At 32.8% G+C, this 19463-nt stretch overlaps 1 protein-coding gene across 5 annotated transcripts in view; it reads right to left on the minus strand.

The window, feature by feature from the left end:
* Window positions 1-19463, minus strand: part of LOC139686073 (cAMP-dependent protein kinase catalytic subunit 1) — a 317835-nt gene that overhangs the window by 11781 nt on the left and 286591 nt on the right. For 3 of the 5 annotated variants that reach the window (XM_071583191.1, XM_071583194.1, XM_071583193.1), the window contains 4 exons: window positions 18783-18878; window positions 16141-16263; window positions 13031-13195; window positions 3247-5005 (listed from right to left, as the gene is read on the minus strand). In XM_071583191.1, coding sequence (XP_071439292.1) covers window positions 4874-5005; window positions 13031-13195; window positions 16141-16263; window positions 18783-18878 — 516 coding nt within the window. In that variant the 3' untranslated portion in view covers window positions 3247-4873. Of the gene's footprint in view, window positions 1-3246; window positions 5006-13030; window positions 13196-16140; window positions 16264-18782; window positions 18879-19463 lie in introns of those variants that run through there. The other 2 variants (XM_071583192.1, XM_071583195.1) reach the window with 1 other exon arrangement.

Below are 19463 nucleotides of genomic sequence, written 5' to 3' on the forward strand. Positions count from 1 at the left end.
TCCTAAAATTAAAAATGTACCAATCTAATTAAACAAAATCAGTTATCATGTAATGTATAAAGATATTAAAATTTTCTCTCTCAGAATAATTTATGAAGTTCTTCGTACTACCACAATTCAAGGATTTAAAGTGACTGCAGAGTTTATGGCTCCTTAATTTTCATTTTCTTCCTTTTTCCAACTGAGGAAGCAAACAATAAGTACATGTAATAGAAATGAGAATTTCACAGTGTAACAATTAACCATAAGACAGAGGAAATTCTGTGCCAAATAGATGCTATTTCACGGGACTACTTCACACTTCACCATACAAAATTAATTTCTTTTAAGAACAGAATACCATGTTTTAGGTATTTTAGACCTCTCCTCTAATATGATTATATAGGCACAAGAAATAATTAATGTCTGAAAATGCAACAACAGTCTTTCTGGTCTAATAGCACAAAAGCTGACCACGATGATCCCAGTGAACTACACATAGCTCACTTTGGCTAGTATTCATATAATTACTGAGCAAGACTAAAATTATTGCATGCAATTACATTGTGCACTTGGTTCTAATGCCTTACACATTATGGCCCTAATGTATACTTAAAAACACCAATGAAATGACTTTGGAAAATATATTTTTTTTAAGTATACCAAATATCAGTATGAAAAAATTGCTTGCATAGAAATTAATTTTCACCATACAGCATAAGCTTATAAAAGGAATTTAATCTTTTTTAAAAATACTTGGGTAATTCAAAACATTTTAATTCTATGCATCACTTTTTCATTTCATTTTACTGCAGATTAACTAAGACACATTTGACTTTGATACAATCAAACCAATAAGGCAAGAATGGGTACATAAAAGTTGCACTATCAGGATGTACAAGTACAAGAAAACAACTGAAATAGCTACTAAAAGAGGCACCAGATTCTGCATATCAGAGTAAGGTTTACCAAGGAAAAGGTATTACCAAGGAAAAATATTGGCTGCATAATACAGAGGGGGTAAATTATTTAGGTAATCTAATGAGTTTTGCAGAACACTGCAAAGATGCAAGATTTGTAATGAACAGTACACCTGTGAACAACTTTAAATTAAAGCTATGCCCTGTTCAGTGTAAGCAATGTGCTCCAAAACTGTTCTGTGCCAAAAAAATTTGCATAAGATTTAGAGAATGATAACATACTGGAGACTGGGATTCCCAACCCAAAAAATTCACCTGTTAAAGTAATTTAAACTAAGAATTTTCATTGAAAAGCTTTGGAAATATATTTTTGCAATGAGATTTCCAACGATTACTTTTGGAGGCATGCATAAAAAACGTCATTCTGTGATAATTATATATATGGAAACATAAAACTCCCTCTCGCAAGTTGATTTACTTTTCCATCACTTCTATGTCAGAATTCAATAGCTCATTCAACCATCAAGTGAAACTATAAATAGTTTTACACGATTTCAAATTCTGAAATCAATCAAAATGCAATTATTTAGTCAGAATATTCATTAGTCTCACCTATTGTCAGAAACTCAATTATAGTTAAAGCCTTGGCACAAGTGACTGCCCAAGTAAGAAGCATTTCATTTGACCACTGCGGACTAATTCATGAAAAAAGAACTTTTTCCATTTTTATAATGTTACCCTCAGTGAATATGAATTGTTTGCAGTGTTGCCAATACATGAGCTTATATTTTCTTTCCCAAAATGATGGTTTAAACTGTTTCAGTTATGAACTAATATTAACGCGTCATGTCATTCTGATGGTGTGAATTTTCAAAGAACTCATTATCACTTTCAGCTTATCCTCGATAAAGACAATTTTTCACTGTTGAAAACTTGCACCAAACAATGCACAACTGTAAAATGAACACAATTCAAGTTCTGCTCCATATATGGGTAGAACTTTTGAAATTTACTAAAACAAAAGCCTCCTCTTCTCATCCAGGAGCATTAAATTTGAAATTTTATCACAGTGACAACATAGTGGTCATACCATGTCTCACAAAGCACAGAGAAAAGAGAGGGGACAAAGATAAATTAGTGTAAGTTGAACTGAGACTCAAGAGAAGCAAAGCTACAGCCTATGTGGCAAATTAGAGTTCAGTAGAAGAGCAGCATATAATACATTCAACGGTGTCTTGGCTCTATGGTCAGAGTCACATGTGCTCTTGGGTTTGAAGCTCTCCATTGCAAACCTTTATTTTAGATTTAAGTTTGAAAGTTGATGTTGAGTAGGATAATGGAGAAGAGATTGAAAAAGAAACAACACAAAACACACTCAGTGCCACATATTTCACGACTATCTCTGCAAGCCAAAGACCTCAACATATTCAGTACCGAGAAACCTGCTAGTTATCTGCATGTGTATACCTGATGGAAACACTTGAATTTCAGCAACAGAACTAACTGTCTGATTTCAATCAAATAGTTAGCAGAGATGATGGGTTAACTTCTATGAATCCAAGTAGACAGCCAGTCATATCAGTGTCACAGCTAGGTCAAATTTAAATTCTACGGCCATTTTGTCAGCAAAAGAATTTATGGCAGCCACTTTCCAGGATAAGGTAATCTTCCTGACAAACTTCCAAGGATAAGGGTACAGCACTGGAGAAAACTATACAGACAATTTAAGTTTCAAGTGACAGCCAATCAAGGAGTATGTTTGGCACACTATAGAGTTTCAGCTTCTTCTGATAAATTCATCAAGTAAAGATAAAAAAAATCAGAGCCTGCTCTGACTGGAAAAGAAATACTAAATATATCAGCCACTGCTCTTAAAACCCAACCCCAGGTTCTCACAGATTGCATATTATTTTTTCCCAAATCTGTAGTAAATGCAATAGTAAGGCAGTTTTTAGACGACAAAGTTCTCAAAGCAGCTAAAAGATAATTTTGCGGATGAGGAGATAATATTTTTCTGTAAGTAATAAGTTGCTAAAAAAAAGGATGTATAAAGCATGTTGATGTAATTGGAGTATATATTGAATATTACTATGGGATTTATATCTGCGCCACCACTAATACCAGGAAAGTTATTTTTTACTTTCGCTCATACCCTCTACTTTTCATGCTTAAAATTAATGAAATATTTTTAATAATGATTTAAGAAATATTTCCTAATGCAATTAAAACTAAATCACATAATTGGTCTACCAAATGATATATCAAGCCTTACCACAAAGCAAAACTTGAGTTAAACACTATATTCTGATGGATAAATAGTAACACTAAGCCAATATATTTCTTCCATTCTTTATTTTCTCATCTCCACTTCTTTCATGGACCATATCTTTGGTGTTTAAAAGGGTTTCCATCTGGGTACTTAAATAATTACGACACCTTTACATAACATTTAACAAATAAATTAAAACTTAAATATTTACATATGATACTGTGATGTGCCCAGTCCTACGGCGGTGCCCATGACTTCTGTACAACATTACATCTCAATTAGTATTTCATAAATAATTTACAAAAGAGTTTACGGAAAATTGAGTTCAAAGTTGACATCACCCTTCATTTCTAAAATACACACCTACTTATCAGCAAAAATATCCAATGCACTGTAACTTCACCACAACATGAGCAAGGCTTCAAATGTCATCAACTCCCATAAGGTCAAAATCATAGCAAATTCTCTTGAAGCACAAATAACATTTTTGATTCACCAGCATCATATAAATCAATTCTGATTCTGAAAACAATCTCTTTTTGCCATATCCTATTCTTTTTCTAAAATTTAGTAGCATTTTCTAAATAGCAACAAAACACAACATTTATGTATGCAGGAAAAAATGGCACGAATTAGAACTGTTATCATCATGTTATCACCATGATCCATATGGCATAAAAGTCACACATTTTTCATCAAAATTATAAGTTTTTACATAAAATTGGCATTGGACAAATTTAGTGATTAAGACTACATGAATATTTTTACAGGTTTATGAAACATTATGACAATATAAAAATAAACTTTTCTAAGAATACATATGTAAATAATTCGTTCATGAGTAAAATACATTTGTCACAAGAAAAAAGAAGATAGATTGAACCTTCATCCTTAAATGCACAGAGTATCTATGACCTATGACTTAAAAGTCAATGCTATATGAATGTAATACAAGGATCAACCATGAGTACACAAACTGAGATTGCTCAGGTTTTACTATTAAATTTCCATTCCTTTAAGCACTACTATTCTCTGAGCCTGAAATGCCTGGCTTCAAATCAGATCTAAAAGTGTCCCGACATTCTACTCTGAATAGAGATGGTCAAAATTCAATGACAGCTGTAGATCCTATTAGCTGCAAGAATTAACTACTCACAGATAAAACTTTCACTGATATAACAAGCTCAAAGATTTTTTTAAAACTAATGTCTGATTGCCATAGAGCACTCATAAAAGAACAATGAATATTGGCAAGATATAATCTAAATAATTAAGGTATTGATTGAATAGAGTAATAAAGTCAAGGAAGTTATTTCACAAAGCCAATACATTGACATTATATTCTAAAATGAGCTGATGGTTAAATCCAGGTTTTCAGCACATCATTCTCCAAGAAATATGTCCACTTTGTACAAAAAGATTCACTCCTGATTGCCATCAAGCTGTAGTAACAAATGCTGACATAATATTCACTCAGCAGGTTACACAGTTACAGAAATTATCAATGGCCCATACATAAGGCTCTCTGGAGAAGTGAATTAACAAATACACCAGAAAATATAATTCACATATCATGTAAGCATTGATAATACTTACCTGTCAATGGAACAAATGACTACTAAGCAAGCTTTTAAAGCTACAAAATTGAACAGCCAAGGTTATAACTGAATACATGCACTATGAGGTATGGGCTAACATGCACACATCAGAAGTCCAACAATTCATTGGAAAACATTTCAGTTGATGAGATATTAAAGATGCTATTTTTCTCTTTGTATTCCTGAAAATGCGTGGTATCACCATCATGAAGAAGTAGTGGGCGATATGGAGCCTCCACCTATGCAAGAAGAAATGTGAGTGCATAGAGGAATGAAGGGAAGTAAAATATCCTTTCCCATCATTTTTAGAACTGATGTTTCCCTTTTAGAATTAGGATATCTAAGTTATCACCCTAGACTACAGAAGTGATTGTCAAAATTATTGATTAACATTACAATCTGAATGAAATGCAACTAAAAACAAGACAAAAAAAACTTCATTCTTCAAGGTAATTCTATAAGCTACTCAAAAGAAACAGCACTTTGAAATCAGAAAGCTTACAGAGAGTGAAAGGCCATCACTGACACCAAGTATTATTAGGAAAAGCATTAAAATGTACTTAAAATTACAAAAATTACCAGTGGCAAGATTAAAAAAATAAAAAGAAAAGAACAAAGTTCTCTTCCTTATCAGCTAATTACTTTAAACACTAAGAATACTTTTCCAGATTAAAGGACAATATAGGAGCAGGACTGCACATAAAACCATAACTAGTAACCCTGATACTAAAATCATATCAAGAATTTCCAGAGATGTGGTTAATTTCATTCTGCTACCACCTTGACAATAAGACAGGTTCAACCATTTTCACGGAACTATACATTTAAAAATACATCAGCTAGCAAAATGCAATACACCTATCGGAAATAGCAGCATTAATCTAACATGATATTTAAAAATTGCTGATGTAATTCATACAATTCAGTTCAAGTTGCAGTATGCAATTTTTGACATCCAGCTTGAGGAGGAAAATGGTAACCCAAACAAAAAATATAGATTTTGGATGATTTTGCTTGTCCAGGTTGCCATTCTAGGGAGGCAAAAATTAACTATGATAAATAATTCAATAGTAATTAGATATTTGGCTAAATTATAACAATTCTCTGGATAACATAGACTTTCAGCGATCTATTCCAGGCATTTTCTACAAATTTTAATTTTTATAAAAACAAAATAATCCAGCAGGCCTCAACTTTTCATTGTCATCTCCTTATCATAGATTAATAATGATTGCTATGTGAATGCAATATTACACACTCAATCCCAGTGACTTGTTCTGGACTTCTACTGGAAAACAAGATGCACCAGGGAAGAATTTAGATGGCAAATGACATAATGCCTACTGCATACCTAACACTTGATAATGTACTCCTAATGAATGAGAATGTGTCATGTGATTTTGTCAGAGTCCTGTACTACCTAATAAACCATCCACCCAGAGTACTGATGCAATACCAATCTTAAGCTTGCACATTATTCTTCCCTCTCTGCAGGTAATGGTGACCGGAAGAATTATATCACAAAGCATTCTAATTATTCTACCCCTATATCATTCACTCAATCAGTGGATAAGATAATAGGTTGCTATGTTGAGAAAGTAAGGCTCTCAAGATGGGAGGGAAAATTAGTAACACCCTGAATCAAAGGAGGTTGGTACAGTAGACAATTCAATTGCCATCAGAACAGGACTAAATGATCACAACTTTGTAATTTATCAAGTTCTCAAACTTGTTGTGATGTCCACGCAACAATTTTAGAGTGTAAAAATCATTTGCCTTGACTGGGATTAAAAACCTGGATCCCTCAATGTCTGGCTGAGTGCTTTAACCAGTTAAGCTATCGAGGCAAGGTGGGCCTCAGTAGCTTAACTGGTTAAAGCACTCAGCCAGACATCGAGGGATCTGGGCTCGAATCTCGGTCAAGGCAAATGAATTACACACTCTGAAATTGTTACATTGAAATGCATATTAGCGGACGACTCCATTAGAAGTTACTGTTGCGATATATCCTGCAGTTTCTTGGAATTCGTCCAGATTTCCTTAAGAGGACAAAACAAAAAATTCTCCAGTGCTTCCATGTGTATTTGGAAGCCTTACTATATTTATTTGGAAGTGTTACTATATTTATATTGGAATCCCTCCTAAAACTGCTGACTGGACATAAAGAGCAGCACTGAAATTATTTTTCCCAAAACTCAACATCCATCTTTCTCTTTCAATCAACAATAAATGATAAAATGCATGTCACCTTGCACACTGAGCATCTTACTTTCTATGAAGTCACTTACACCTCTCTAAAATTTGCTAAAGATAATTCTTGGAAAATAACCATGAATGCAGGTAGAGATATATATCGAGTGCAAGTATTACATTTAGATAATGCAGGTATTAACCTTAAGAGGATACTCAAAGAAAACGTGCAAGTATTACTTTGGTGTAGCATCAATTGATGATCCCTTTTGGTGAGTGGCCAACCAAACTTCGGGTTGATTACTGTGTTTGTGGTTTTTTTATTCCAAGGAAATATCAACACTCTATAGCTTAGTAAATAATATCTTAAATATATTGGCTAAAAAACTCTAATTATCAAAATTTATAATCAAGACAACCATTTACTATGAAAGAAGAGGGAATAAATACTTATTACTATTTTTTCCAGCAAATCGGCTTATGACCAAATAGGATGAAGTTATACCTGTATACCCTAGGCTCATAAGACATAGGCTGGTTTCAGAGCACATTTTGAAGGGAAAAGATGTATCTCTATGGTACCATAAAATATTGTATATACATAGCCTGGTGGATTCCAATTTTATTTGAATTGCACTCTTAGGTCCTGATATGCCTTCTTATTTTGTTTTCCAAGGGAATAAGCCACTAGCATTTGCAGAGTACCTGTGCTTTGAGACAGGAACTAATTTCTTATTTCAGGGTAAGATGCCAAGCAATTAGCACATACAGTCAACAAAGCCAACTAGGAAAGTAATCATATAAACGTAAAATGCCAGGTGGGCATTACAAGTTTCAAATAAGTCTCTATTAGCCCATATAAACTGCAAGGTACCTACAGATTTATGGCACAGAGGGGCATTAAGGGTGGGAGATAATGGGAATGAGAAACATTAGGAATGGGGACCTATTAGTTGCTGCTCTAAAATAATGCTCATGGAAAAATAAGTACCCAAAATATTGTCTTAGTATTATTTTTTTAGAGTCATATCATTCGTTGCTTGGTTGTATATATTGTTTTTAGAGTTATATTGTTCATTGCTTGGCATATTAACCTCCATTTGCTTGACAGCACTTGGAAAAGGCCTTGAAATTTCAAGCTAGCTCCAAGTTTCCGTTCTCTCATTCCAATCCATTTGAGATGAAAGCATTCAAAGTGATTGAATTTTATCAATTTTATATTTAGCTAGTGAGAGTCTTTTATGTTGACCTTCTCAGTGTCACACATTAAAGATTTTCCAAATAGTGGTCCGTATAACAAGAAGTTGCCAGCAGAGGAGTTGAAATCAAAGAACAACACTGTGAATTCCACCATTTATCACAACCCATATTTAAATGAATTTTGTCACCTTAAGGTGCCACAAACACTTTTGAGAGCACATTCAATTAAACATTTTATCAACCCTACTTCATTCAAGTACTGTGGAGCTTTAAAGCATTCCCCAATCAAATGTTTATTTGTTTGAACAATTTTTAACAAGGATCAATTGAAATACATCTACAATAAAAATGAAAGGAATAATATGGTTACTTATCAAAAACATATCACTTATTTCAAATTTTTCCCATGAAATTGCATGCCATGAGGCATTTTCATACTGCGAAGTTATTTGTATGCATTAAGAAGTAGTGTTTTTTTATGATATTCATTCCTCACTACAAATTTAACTGCTCCCAAACCCACAACTTCTTTTTGCTAGATCAATAGTTGACATGAAATAATATTGGATATAAGTGGATGCAGCACCTTAACCTAAAACCACAAGCCAAATAGAAATTTTTGTAGATGCTTTTGGTACGTAATACTGACAGTCAACCGAATTATTGTCATGCTCCTCCTTCAGAAGAATACTCATACACTTGCCAATCATTGAACTTCAAGAGTCCAAGAAAAATATTTTATCCTCTCCCTACCTTTTTCCATCAGTCCATGGATTACTTAGATAAAAGAGAAGTCAAGCTAATTCTGGAATTGGAGCCTGGAAGCTTACAGTGGAATTCACAAATCAAGGTTTTCTGCTTTCATTTTGGAAAAACTCAAGTTAAGCCACACATTGTAAAATCACATTTAGAGGAGTCGTTAACAAATTGTTAAAATTTAAGCAAGGGTCACTGTGGATATTGTCTTTTATTAATATATGGATACTCTAGATTTGCCTTTTAATGGTGTAGCAATAAATACACTGACCTGTCTTCAATTATATAGTTATCTTAACATTGTCAGCATAATTATAACAGTACATTATACTACTTTAAAACAACTACAAAGCACAAATTCAATGGGAATGTCAAACTTAGCTTTAAAAATGGCATAACACTTTGCGGTCCCTCATATTTATGTGAATTCAAGGTTTATTTTGGGGAGTATCAGTCCAGCAAATTACCATCTTAGAATGCTTTAATTGGAAATTGAAATTAAAATGTAGCATATTTACAGCAAATGTCACTTTGTAATGATATCCTGATAGCAGAAATGATGACACTTAAATAATAGAATAAATATTTAAGTGGAAATAAGAAATACTGGAAATAATGTTTCATCTTAATGTACGTTGAGTGCAACTAAATTATGAGCATGAATATTTTTGGACTTAATTGCTTGTAAAAGCACACATAATTCTGATAATTTTGAACTCATGCTGGTCACATGTTATTGATAACATAATATTTTGAATTCTATTTCTATAATACACATATGTATGTTTATAGGCATTCATGGAATTGAATAGATCTTTTACATCAACTTATACAAAATTATACATTCTAACAGAAATTTCGTTAATAATTTATTATCCTGGTATCAATTTATAAGTTGAATTGTACCAGAGCAGATAAGTCCCAATTGGAAATACATTTATTTAATGAAGTACATAAAATTCATACTTAAGGCCAAAATTAGGTGGTAGTAGTAGTAGTTTTTAGGGGAGGCGACCGACAGCTAAGGTCATTTGCGCCATAGGGGATGGACAGGAAAGGATGAAGGGTGGAGAGAAACCCGGCGTCGGCATTAGCCTACTCTTTACGAAAGGCGCCAAGGGGTCCGCAGCTTAACGTCCCATCCGACGGACGGCGTACTCCCTCAAAGTGCCCTCCACAAAGCACCTCAAGTAGGGATCGAGATACCTCTGAAAAATATTCAACACCGCCGGGATTTGAACCCGCGCCCTCAGGGTGGGAAGCCAGTACGTTAGCCCCCGCACCATCTCAATCCCCAAATTTATCTAGGTATGTGAGGCCACAAATTAGTATAGCCATAGCAGTGGATGTCCAAAGTTGTGGGTTGTACCTAATAATTCCAGAAATTTCTCCTATTTTTGTCTCAGAAAACTCCAATTTTGTAGGTCATTTTTTTTTAGAAATGCTTTTTTGGTCTACTTTCAGATCTTGACAACTAAAACTCATATGATTTGGAGGAAATAATTAAAATTAAATAAAACTATTTGCCATTTTTGTCATTAGCATTTTAAAACCTTTACATTTAAAATAAATAGATTACAACTGGAGGCAATTGAGAGGTAAGTGTATTAAGGTGACAAAACGAAGTCAAGATTTTTGAGCCTCGAGCATGTAGGGGCTATAAATGGGAGCATATCACGCTTACGTTAGCTCAGCCAGTATTTTCCAAGCCTGGGCAAAAATTAAGACTAGCCTTAATGATTAAATTTTACATAATTACATCTGGAATGCAACTGATCTTTTAGGATACATAGGGTATTGTTAATGTCATTATTTTGAAACAATATTTTTAATTATGTGTTATGTTTAAAATGTTTCAACTGGACCAGCCACACAAAAATTACATTCCCTGTTGAAATATTCTATATTTGCAATTTCCTCAAATTACTCCAGATTTGTTCAATCATTTACAGCGATAATATATTGGCAAAAATTAACATATGCCTTTAGTTTTTCTCGAACTCGAGCAACCATTTTCAGAGTAAATTAAATTTATTGGCACCACCTGCAAATTGTGACACTTGTCTCACAGAGGTGAAAAGATGTTCCACTTTTCGACTTTTATTATCTTTACCTGTTAATAAAACTGCTATGCTTCTCTTACTGAACTTCTACACAAAACCATTGATATTCCAATGGTTTTTCACATGGATTGCCATATTTTGAGCATTTATTACCATGAGAGGTTTAGATGTTTTACTCCTCCAGAGATAAGATGAAAAAATAAATTCAATGGCATATAAGGCTCACTGGGTAGATACTGGACCAACTCTACCAGAATGATATATTTTAACAATATGGTTAACATAATTTACCAGCCAGGTTAGCCAAGTGGATTAATATTATCTTTCATGTGAGTGGCAAAGGTGGTGGGTTCATATCCTGCCTCTTGCATAAGTTCTCTGTATACTCAAGTGGTTTATGGCCAGGTTAACTTGAAGGCTATCAAAAAAAAACTTATCAGGAACCAAAGAGTACACAAAACCAGATGCATCGAAGAACATAAATATATATTTACTAAACTGGATGGCACCTTCCTCATGATTCAATAGTTTTCCTCTTCATCAGAGAAATGTTTAAAATAGACTGACTAACAAAAAGATGGCCATCACTATGAAGGAATGGAAATTTGACACTGGAAATTCAGACACCCAAATATCATTACTTTCTCATTAAATTATTGGCTCACACTAATTTAGACCTCAATGAAAAGAATTCTACATAACACAGAGTGACTTAACTGTTTAACAAGAATCAAAAGTTTAAAAACTCTCTCCCATTGACCTTATGGGTAACGACACGATGACCCAAGACTCACTTAATCCCACAGAGATCCCAATACCCATTCTGAGCAAAATTTGTACTCTTCTGGGACAGTAGAAAAACATTAGAATTTGGCACAAACATGAATCATTGACAAGGATAAGGATACTTGAGCTATACTTGAACTTGGGTGTTTGTAATTGTCTATTGTTATATTCTTAATAAAAGTCCGATGTAAGGGCCCAAGTGCTGTTTCTGGGTTAATGCAAAATCTAAAAAAAAATAAAACTAAAATTGTCCCGTCATTCACTTGTATGATAAATTATGCCTAAATAATAACACACCTGGAATTCATATACTTTTTGGTATGAATTTGGTGCACAATTTTCAACATTTTATGCCAGCATAATTACATGGTCACTCAATATCATGTGTCCCCTTTGATAGGTGATTTAACGCCTTGCAACAAACATTCACATTTTTTATTCCAACAAAGCTTGCTAAAAACGTATGTTGTAATATTATTTCTTCCCTGTAAAGAAAAATATGACCACTCCATGCAAATTGCTCACTTCCTATACCCCGAGCATTTTTTGCATGACCTACAATAAATTGTTCCTGTTCCTTATTCTTTTATAGTAATTGCATGATGTAACAAATGCATAGATTTATACCAAGACTTTGTGCATTCATTGTCTCAGAAATAATTGGCAAAGGCTAACTTAACTATTTTGTCAGGAAAGATAAAACTATACTTAGGCCAAAGAATGTTATTTTATTGGCTAGAAATGAATTGATATTATTACTATCAAACTTTGATAAAAAGTCTTTGATAATATTGATTTTATAAAATTATAGGCTTGAATAAAAGATTTTTTCCACAATAATAACATAATTTTAAGTACATTTTATTGATTTATTGCATCGAAATATTCAAAAAATGTCTATAGTAAGAATGTTAATGCCAAATCTATGTTTTGGTTAAGTGAATCATTTTTCAGTTACAAGATTTCACCAAGAGGTTACCAATGCATAAAGATCATTGACGAAAGAAGAAAATATTATTAATCAGTGATGGCATTCACACCAACACATTTTGGACAAAATTGTAGAAAAAGAAAAATGGAAAAGCAATCAAACCATATAAAGCATTTATATTTAAAATTAAACTACCTTGATGTTAAGCATTCCATCATACTAATATATATTCATGCACAAAAAGCTGTAAAAACAAATAAATAATGAACTATCCAGCTGCATCCAAAGCAAACAAGTTTCTAAATATTTCATTGCATTTGACTAGGAAAAAGACATACCTTCTTTTCAAAAACAGATATCCAGTCAGTTGACTGAAACCACTTGTGTGTCTTGATATCATTGACTGCATTCCTCAGATTTCCATACCGTTTAGTAAGATCAACTTGCAAAAGATTTCGAAGTAAATCTTTGAGGTCGGAGCTGAAGTGGGAGGGAAAGCGCACCTGTTCAAAAAAGAAAAAAATATTTTTGTCCAGATGTATCAATCAAAGGTTGGATAATATAAATAGCTATTATTGGAAACAAGAATAAGTATCATTACACTTTAACAAATCCTTAGATAGTACTTAAAATATCAAAATCGGTTTCTAATTATTTTCCATTCATAAATGTAAAGGTTGTCGAGCCTTGCAAGCAATCAATGATATTAATTCTTAAAATTGAATACTTCCTCGGGAGGGTATTCAGAGACCCGTTAAGGAATCACACTGCCAGGTCACAAGCACACAATGTGGTTTGGTAAGAATTAACTCCATACACTTGAATTTTTTTTCTTTTGATATGAAGAACTGAATCCCATGGCAGATCAGTGAAAAGGTAAGAGAGTATTTCACTAATTAAAATAAACATTTAAAAATATTTTTTTTCAATTCCACTACAAGTGCATTCAATAAGACTTCCTGTTTTAGTCTACATGCTATCATGAATAGTTACAATGCCATTACAATTATAGAAAATCCATGAAATCAATACCTTTTAGTGCTATCACATCAATTATAGATTTGCATATTTTACTGCCATTAACTGACCACTAATAGGAATCCATTTCGACAATTTCCATCTTTTCAGTTTGTGCACATTTTCCAGACTTGCAGCAGGCTAGCAATACCTGACTGGTATGCAAACATATGAAAATGGCATAATCAAGCATATGGCATTGCCTAATACGAATGCATTAATGGAATAATTTCAATTTTGTAAACATTCATTATGGCACTTCACTTAAAATGATTAAATGCATTAAAATAGCTAAACCTTATCGCACTGAAACCTGGAATAATATAGCCCTAAGTTAGATGAACCACAAAATTGTGAAATATATTTACAGCATGGATTGTTCACATGCAGTGAAACTTCATATTTGTTTTTGGCCCCAGAAATAAAATCCACAACAGTTGATTGACCTCTCCATTTAACGTTGCTTCATATTGCTTTCAAAAGGTTGACAGATGATAAAAGCACATTAAAAAGCAAATAAGAGCTGAATATGTAGCATGAAATACATGTAGATGTGGGAAAAATGCTACAAAGTTGACCGTTCAAATTTCAACAAAATAGAAAACAGCACTCTCCAAAAAAAAAACCATGAAAATTGCTGTTCCCTATAGCATTACTTCATTGGATATAAAATTAATTCGTCACTATAAGAATAAGTAATTATGCAAATCATTACTGACATGTAACAGTGAAAATGACAATAAGAACCCAAAACTGTCCTTGGAATCGTCAATGTTTCGGGAACTATCAACAGATTGTCTATTCTCAAGAATGAATAACACACAATGATATAAAACTGGAAATGCATATTTTATATCAAATGTCACAAATATTTTCTATTTCTATACTAATGACGTAGCACATAACATTTTTTAGGCTGTAAACTTTTTCATATTAAAAGCACCAATTTGCAAAAATAACACAGATGCTGCTCACATTTTTCATTATATTATAATCCTGGCTGGTAAAAACTTGTCAAAATGAGCTTCAAAATATATTTTCTCCTTAACCTCAATTTTTACATAAAGATTGATTTTAAGTACGTTATCTATTGATTCCCCAATAACATAAATTTGATGATTTAGTACATCTAAGCAAGTTTCTTTGAATAAACCAGCTAGTCAACTCTTGATTATTCATGTGCATATTATCCATTTTACCAATGACTGATAATATTCTCTTCTTAGCACCTAAAAATTTTCATAAAATTAAAATTGTTACAAATAAATGCTTCAAAAACTTTGATATGCCCTTTTTTAAATAAAATTTTAAATATCTGGGCTTAAAAGTTTTCAATTTCACAAAACAAGTCGTCAATAGTATTGAACGTTTTAACTGAAATATATTTTACCATGCCTTCTTTCATTAGTCCTCAAAATGTCATAATCTCCTTTAATGCGAGCAAATACATAGCCTCACTATGCAACAAATAAGCTGTTACCTATCTACACTCTTCATATCCATTTAATCTGTATCATATGGTCAACATGAAACCATATCAGCTTTCCTTAATCAATATTCATGCTTGGTCAGTCATCTGATATGTGATTGGTTTAGCTTTCTGAGAAAAATACATTCTGCTATTCACTTGATGACAGTTGTGTTGTAAAATAATTATTCCACCCTTATAAAAATGGCTGAAATTGGAAATAATTTTAATTTCCCTAGCTAAAATGTGCAAATTAATGAAAATGAATGAAAAAGGAGATTTCATAAACATTCGTTTATATCACGACCATATTTCCCACATATTTCGGTTATTCCTGTTTTTGGATTACCCATACTTCATCATGCAACCATTACCATGGATAATCTATAGTTCACTGCACTCAGTTATGCTTTTCAACGATAGGCAATGAGAAAAAGGTGCAAAAGTGGCTAGTTAAAATTAAATCGTGATAGTAAGAAAAGAGCATTTCAACAATCACTTTTAAAAGATCGAATTATGTGGGAGATGGACAACTCACAACTATACCGTTCATTTCATCAAGACTTATACACTGACTGTACAACTGTTAAATATGAGCTAGATCAAAATAGGAGGATGAATAAAAATTTGACATACTTTCATGTAAGGACTAAAATTATAAAAGAAATATGTTTAGTCCTTATAGAAAGATAGCACTTAGCATTATTAATGCCAATACAAGAGTACACAATGTTTTATGTTGACAAGAACCAAACAATAACCAATTGAAAAATTTGTTTCAAAAGTTCAACAAATAAACCAGGATTTAATATCAAATTTATATTTTTTGGAGTAGACACATACCTAAAGTTTACTTCTAAATACACAGAAATTTCTTCGTATGTTGCCCTTAAAAAATTAAATATTTGATGTGCAAAAACTCTACACCTAACAGACATAATATTAAAAATTTTTATATATTACCTTTCCGGAGACAATTTTTTCATAAATTTGTAAAGGTTGATCAGCAAAAAATGGAGGATAACCTGCAGCCATTTCATATACCAGGACTCCAAGAGCCCACCAATCAACAGCTTTATTATAACCCTGAAATTCAAAAATATAAATGTTATGGAAAAATAAAACATTACTTCAATGAAAAATAAATATACAATGGCATGAATGCAAGCTGAATTCTGCATAACTTCAAGTTTACCATTATTAGGGAATGATCGTCAACAAAGTCACTTTATGACATCATGGCAAGACTAACATTAATAGACTTTAAAGTTACCAGGGGCATGTAAAGCAATTCATTTTCCAAACAGGCAAATAATGAATTGATTGATGAATGCCTCTAGATCTATGAAATATTAAACAATTGAATTAGTTATAATTAGCAATGAGGTAAATCTAAGATAGGCTATTCATTGAAGAAATGTGGCAATGTGGAACTCAGGAGAGCACAATTTATGGAATAAATGCCATGTTCTGGAAAATTTAAATTGAATTTAAAACTCTGAAATAGGTGACATTATCCAGTTATTTTTGAGCTATTAGCAGAATACCACCGTTAATTCAATACATGCACTTAATTAATACTTTGCAACGCATCAAACTAAAGAATACAAAATGTATAGGGGCCACCCACTCCAATGGTAAATAAACACCGTTAAGAGTCTGTTTTCAGCACTGCTTTCCCCTAAGAGAAAGAGCACATAAAAGAGCTCTATGATTAAAAAACTCCATCAGAGGCAGGGCAGCTAAATATAAGCTTTGGAATACGAGAATATATAGCCATGAGTTAGGAAACTCAGCAACGTTTTGCATTATTCCTCCTCATTTAAAAGTTTTTCATGCACAATATATTAACACGGTATGGCAGTGAGTCACCAGAAATTCTGTCGTTTCATATACCACTCAATGTTCAATATCATTTCATTATAGCCATCATAAAGAAGACTTGAAAATTCTCTTAAGTATATCTCCCAGGAATTGACTGAACCATACTAAGGTATATTGCATTAAATAGCTTATTTCAATGGAAAAAATGTCATTAGCTGCTACCACTTTGACAAAAAAAGGGAAAGAATATGAGTGGATACGATGGAAGGGAATGCTTCTTGCTTGGAATAATCTATAATTCAGCCATTGGATAACCAACATTCAGATTATTAGTCCCTTACTCAACGCCTTTTATCATTTTGCAAAACTCTAGGTTTTCGAATTTGCCGAGAAGGATGGCATCCTTGAGAGAGATTTGCTGTGTCAAAAACAAATATATTATTTTGCCCTTTAGCTCCCATAGCAAAATTGTTGATTAGGAATTGACTAAGATCACACTTAACTGCTAAGCAGCATTTTGGTAATTTTTCTGCCCTGAAAACTCGATAACTGAAGAAATAAAAAGAAATTTTTGTGGTGCACGCAGCAGCTACCCACATTTATTGAAAAAAGTATAAAATACACAATTATTTTACATGCGTACTTTTCAAGTTAAGATAACTTCACGAAAACTTGCTCTTTCTTGCTACATTACTGTTTCACTTTTTGCGAAACTCTAATAAACCTGACCACATGAAATATTAATGACCTATTCTCCCTGAAATTACTACGCATAGATGTACACAGCAAAAGACAAAATAATGTCTAAAACATTAATAAAAATCACAGACCCAGTATGTGGTCAATACATTAACGCTTTCCTAATTGTCAGTAGATAATTTTGCAAGATCTGTTTTATTGTGTATTGGCTGCATAAAAGTTCAACTGTGACCAGTCAGCCAAAACAGGCAGCCTCATGATAAATGAAGTCCAATTGGCTCATGAGCAGACTCATGGAAAACAAACTCACACTATGGTAAGCAATGCTAATAGGTTCATTTCACACCATGATGATCACAATGGATTGGGTATGGGTAGCTAGCGCAGCAACTGCTATTTTTTGGTTGACTGGAGTTTTCTATTTCTTACTACATGCAAAGTACCCGAGATATCCCATTCAATTATGCCTGTTCCTTAATTTGAATATATTGGAATGAGCGTAAAGAAGAAAATGGCTTATGGAAAGATAATTACATAATATGAAATCTCACATTTGTAATCCCAAAGATAAAATATTGTGTTAAAAATTGCATCGAAAAAAGCAGATACACTAAAATATTACAAATAGCTTAACCATTTCAAACACAAGAGGAATTACATGATGCCACACATTTTTATTATCAAACTATATAGGTTTAAAGTCTGAATGAGAATCCAAGCCTAACATGTACCCAAACAAATGTAATGATGCAATAAAGGAATTGACTGAAAGTTTGATGGTTACTCTATAGTACTTTAAGGTTGGAGAAGGAAAATTTACTCAATTACCAGAATGCCCTCCATACAAAGTTAATGCAATGATTGCGAAGAAATGAATTATCAAAAATATTCATTGAACTCAGAGATGTTAACAGGGCACAGTAAAAGAGAGACTACACATCATTACCAAATTATTAAAGAAGAGCAAAGCAAACTTTAAAATATTATCAGTTAAAATTGGACAAATGCATGGTTTTCAGAAGCAATGTTCAGAAACTGATTACCAACTATGTTTAATTGGGATACATCTAAATATACAGTACCTTGCTTAAGATAATTTCTGGGGCTAGGTACTCAGGCGTTCCACAGAGGGTCCATGTCCTGCCCTTAACTCTCTTAGCAAAACCAAAGTCAGTAACCTATGGAATAAAAATAAATGTGTAAATTAACACCAGAAACTATTGGTAAAGAGGAGTAATAATACTGTCACACTTAAGTAAGGGTTAAAGGGCAGCAATTTTTCCTCGCTCATGTAGTTTTATCATATAGCCAGTTTCTTACTAAAAGAGGTTTAGGGGTAGCTACTCTTAAGTTATACAGGTATGAGAAAACAGAGGAAATGGTGAGGAATGTGCTGGGAATGAAGAAATAATAACTTAATATGTAAGAACCTTAAAAAAACAATGATTCCTTATAATTTTAACTATTCAAAATAATTACTTTAATTTTCTGTTTAGACATCCTGAGGACACAAGTACAGTTTCCTAAGGATGGACACTTAATTATTACAGTCAAACCTCTTATTTGTATAATCAGCAATTGACCTGCCGCAATTTAAAACATTTTTAACACATCCCATACAATTTCCTATTTCTGAGGAACCCCATATTTACATGATTTAATGTTCAGTTTTCCCACTATTTGCATCGCTGTGCATGATTAAAAAAATGTCCACATTCTAAAACTGTTACTCATGTACACCAGCCTGTATAAAAAAAACTTTT

The sequence above is a fragment of the Hetaerina americana genome, unplaced genomic scaffold (genome assembly GCF_022747635.1).
Source record: "Hetaerina americana unplaced genomic scaffold, ioHetAmer1.1.p SCAF_13, whole genome shotgun sequence".
Classification (NCBI taxonomy): Eukaryota; Metazoa; Arthropoda; class Insecta; order Odonata; family Calopterygidae; genus Hetaerina; species Hetaerina americana.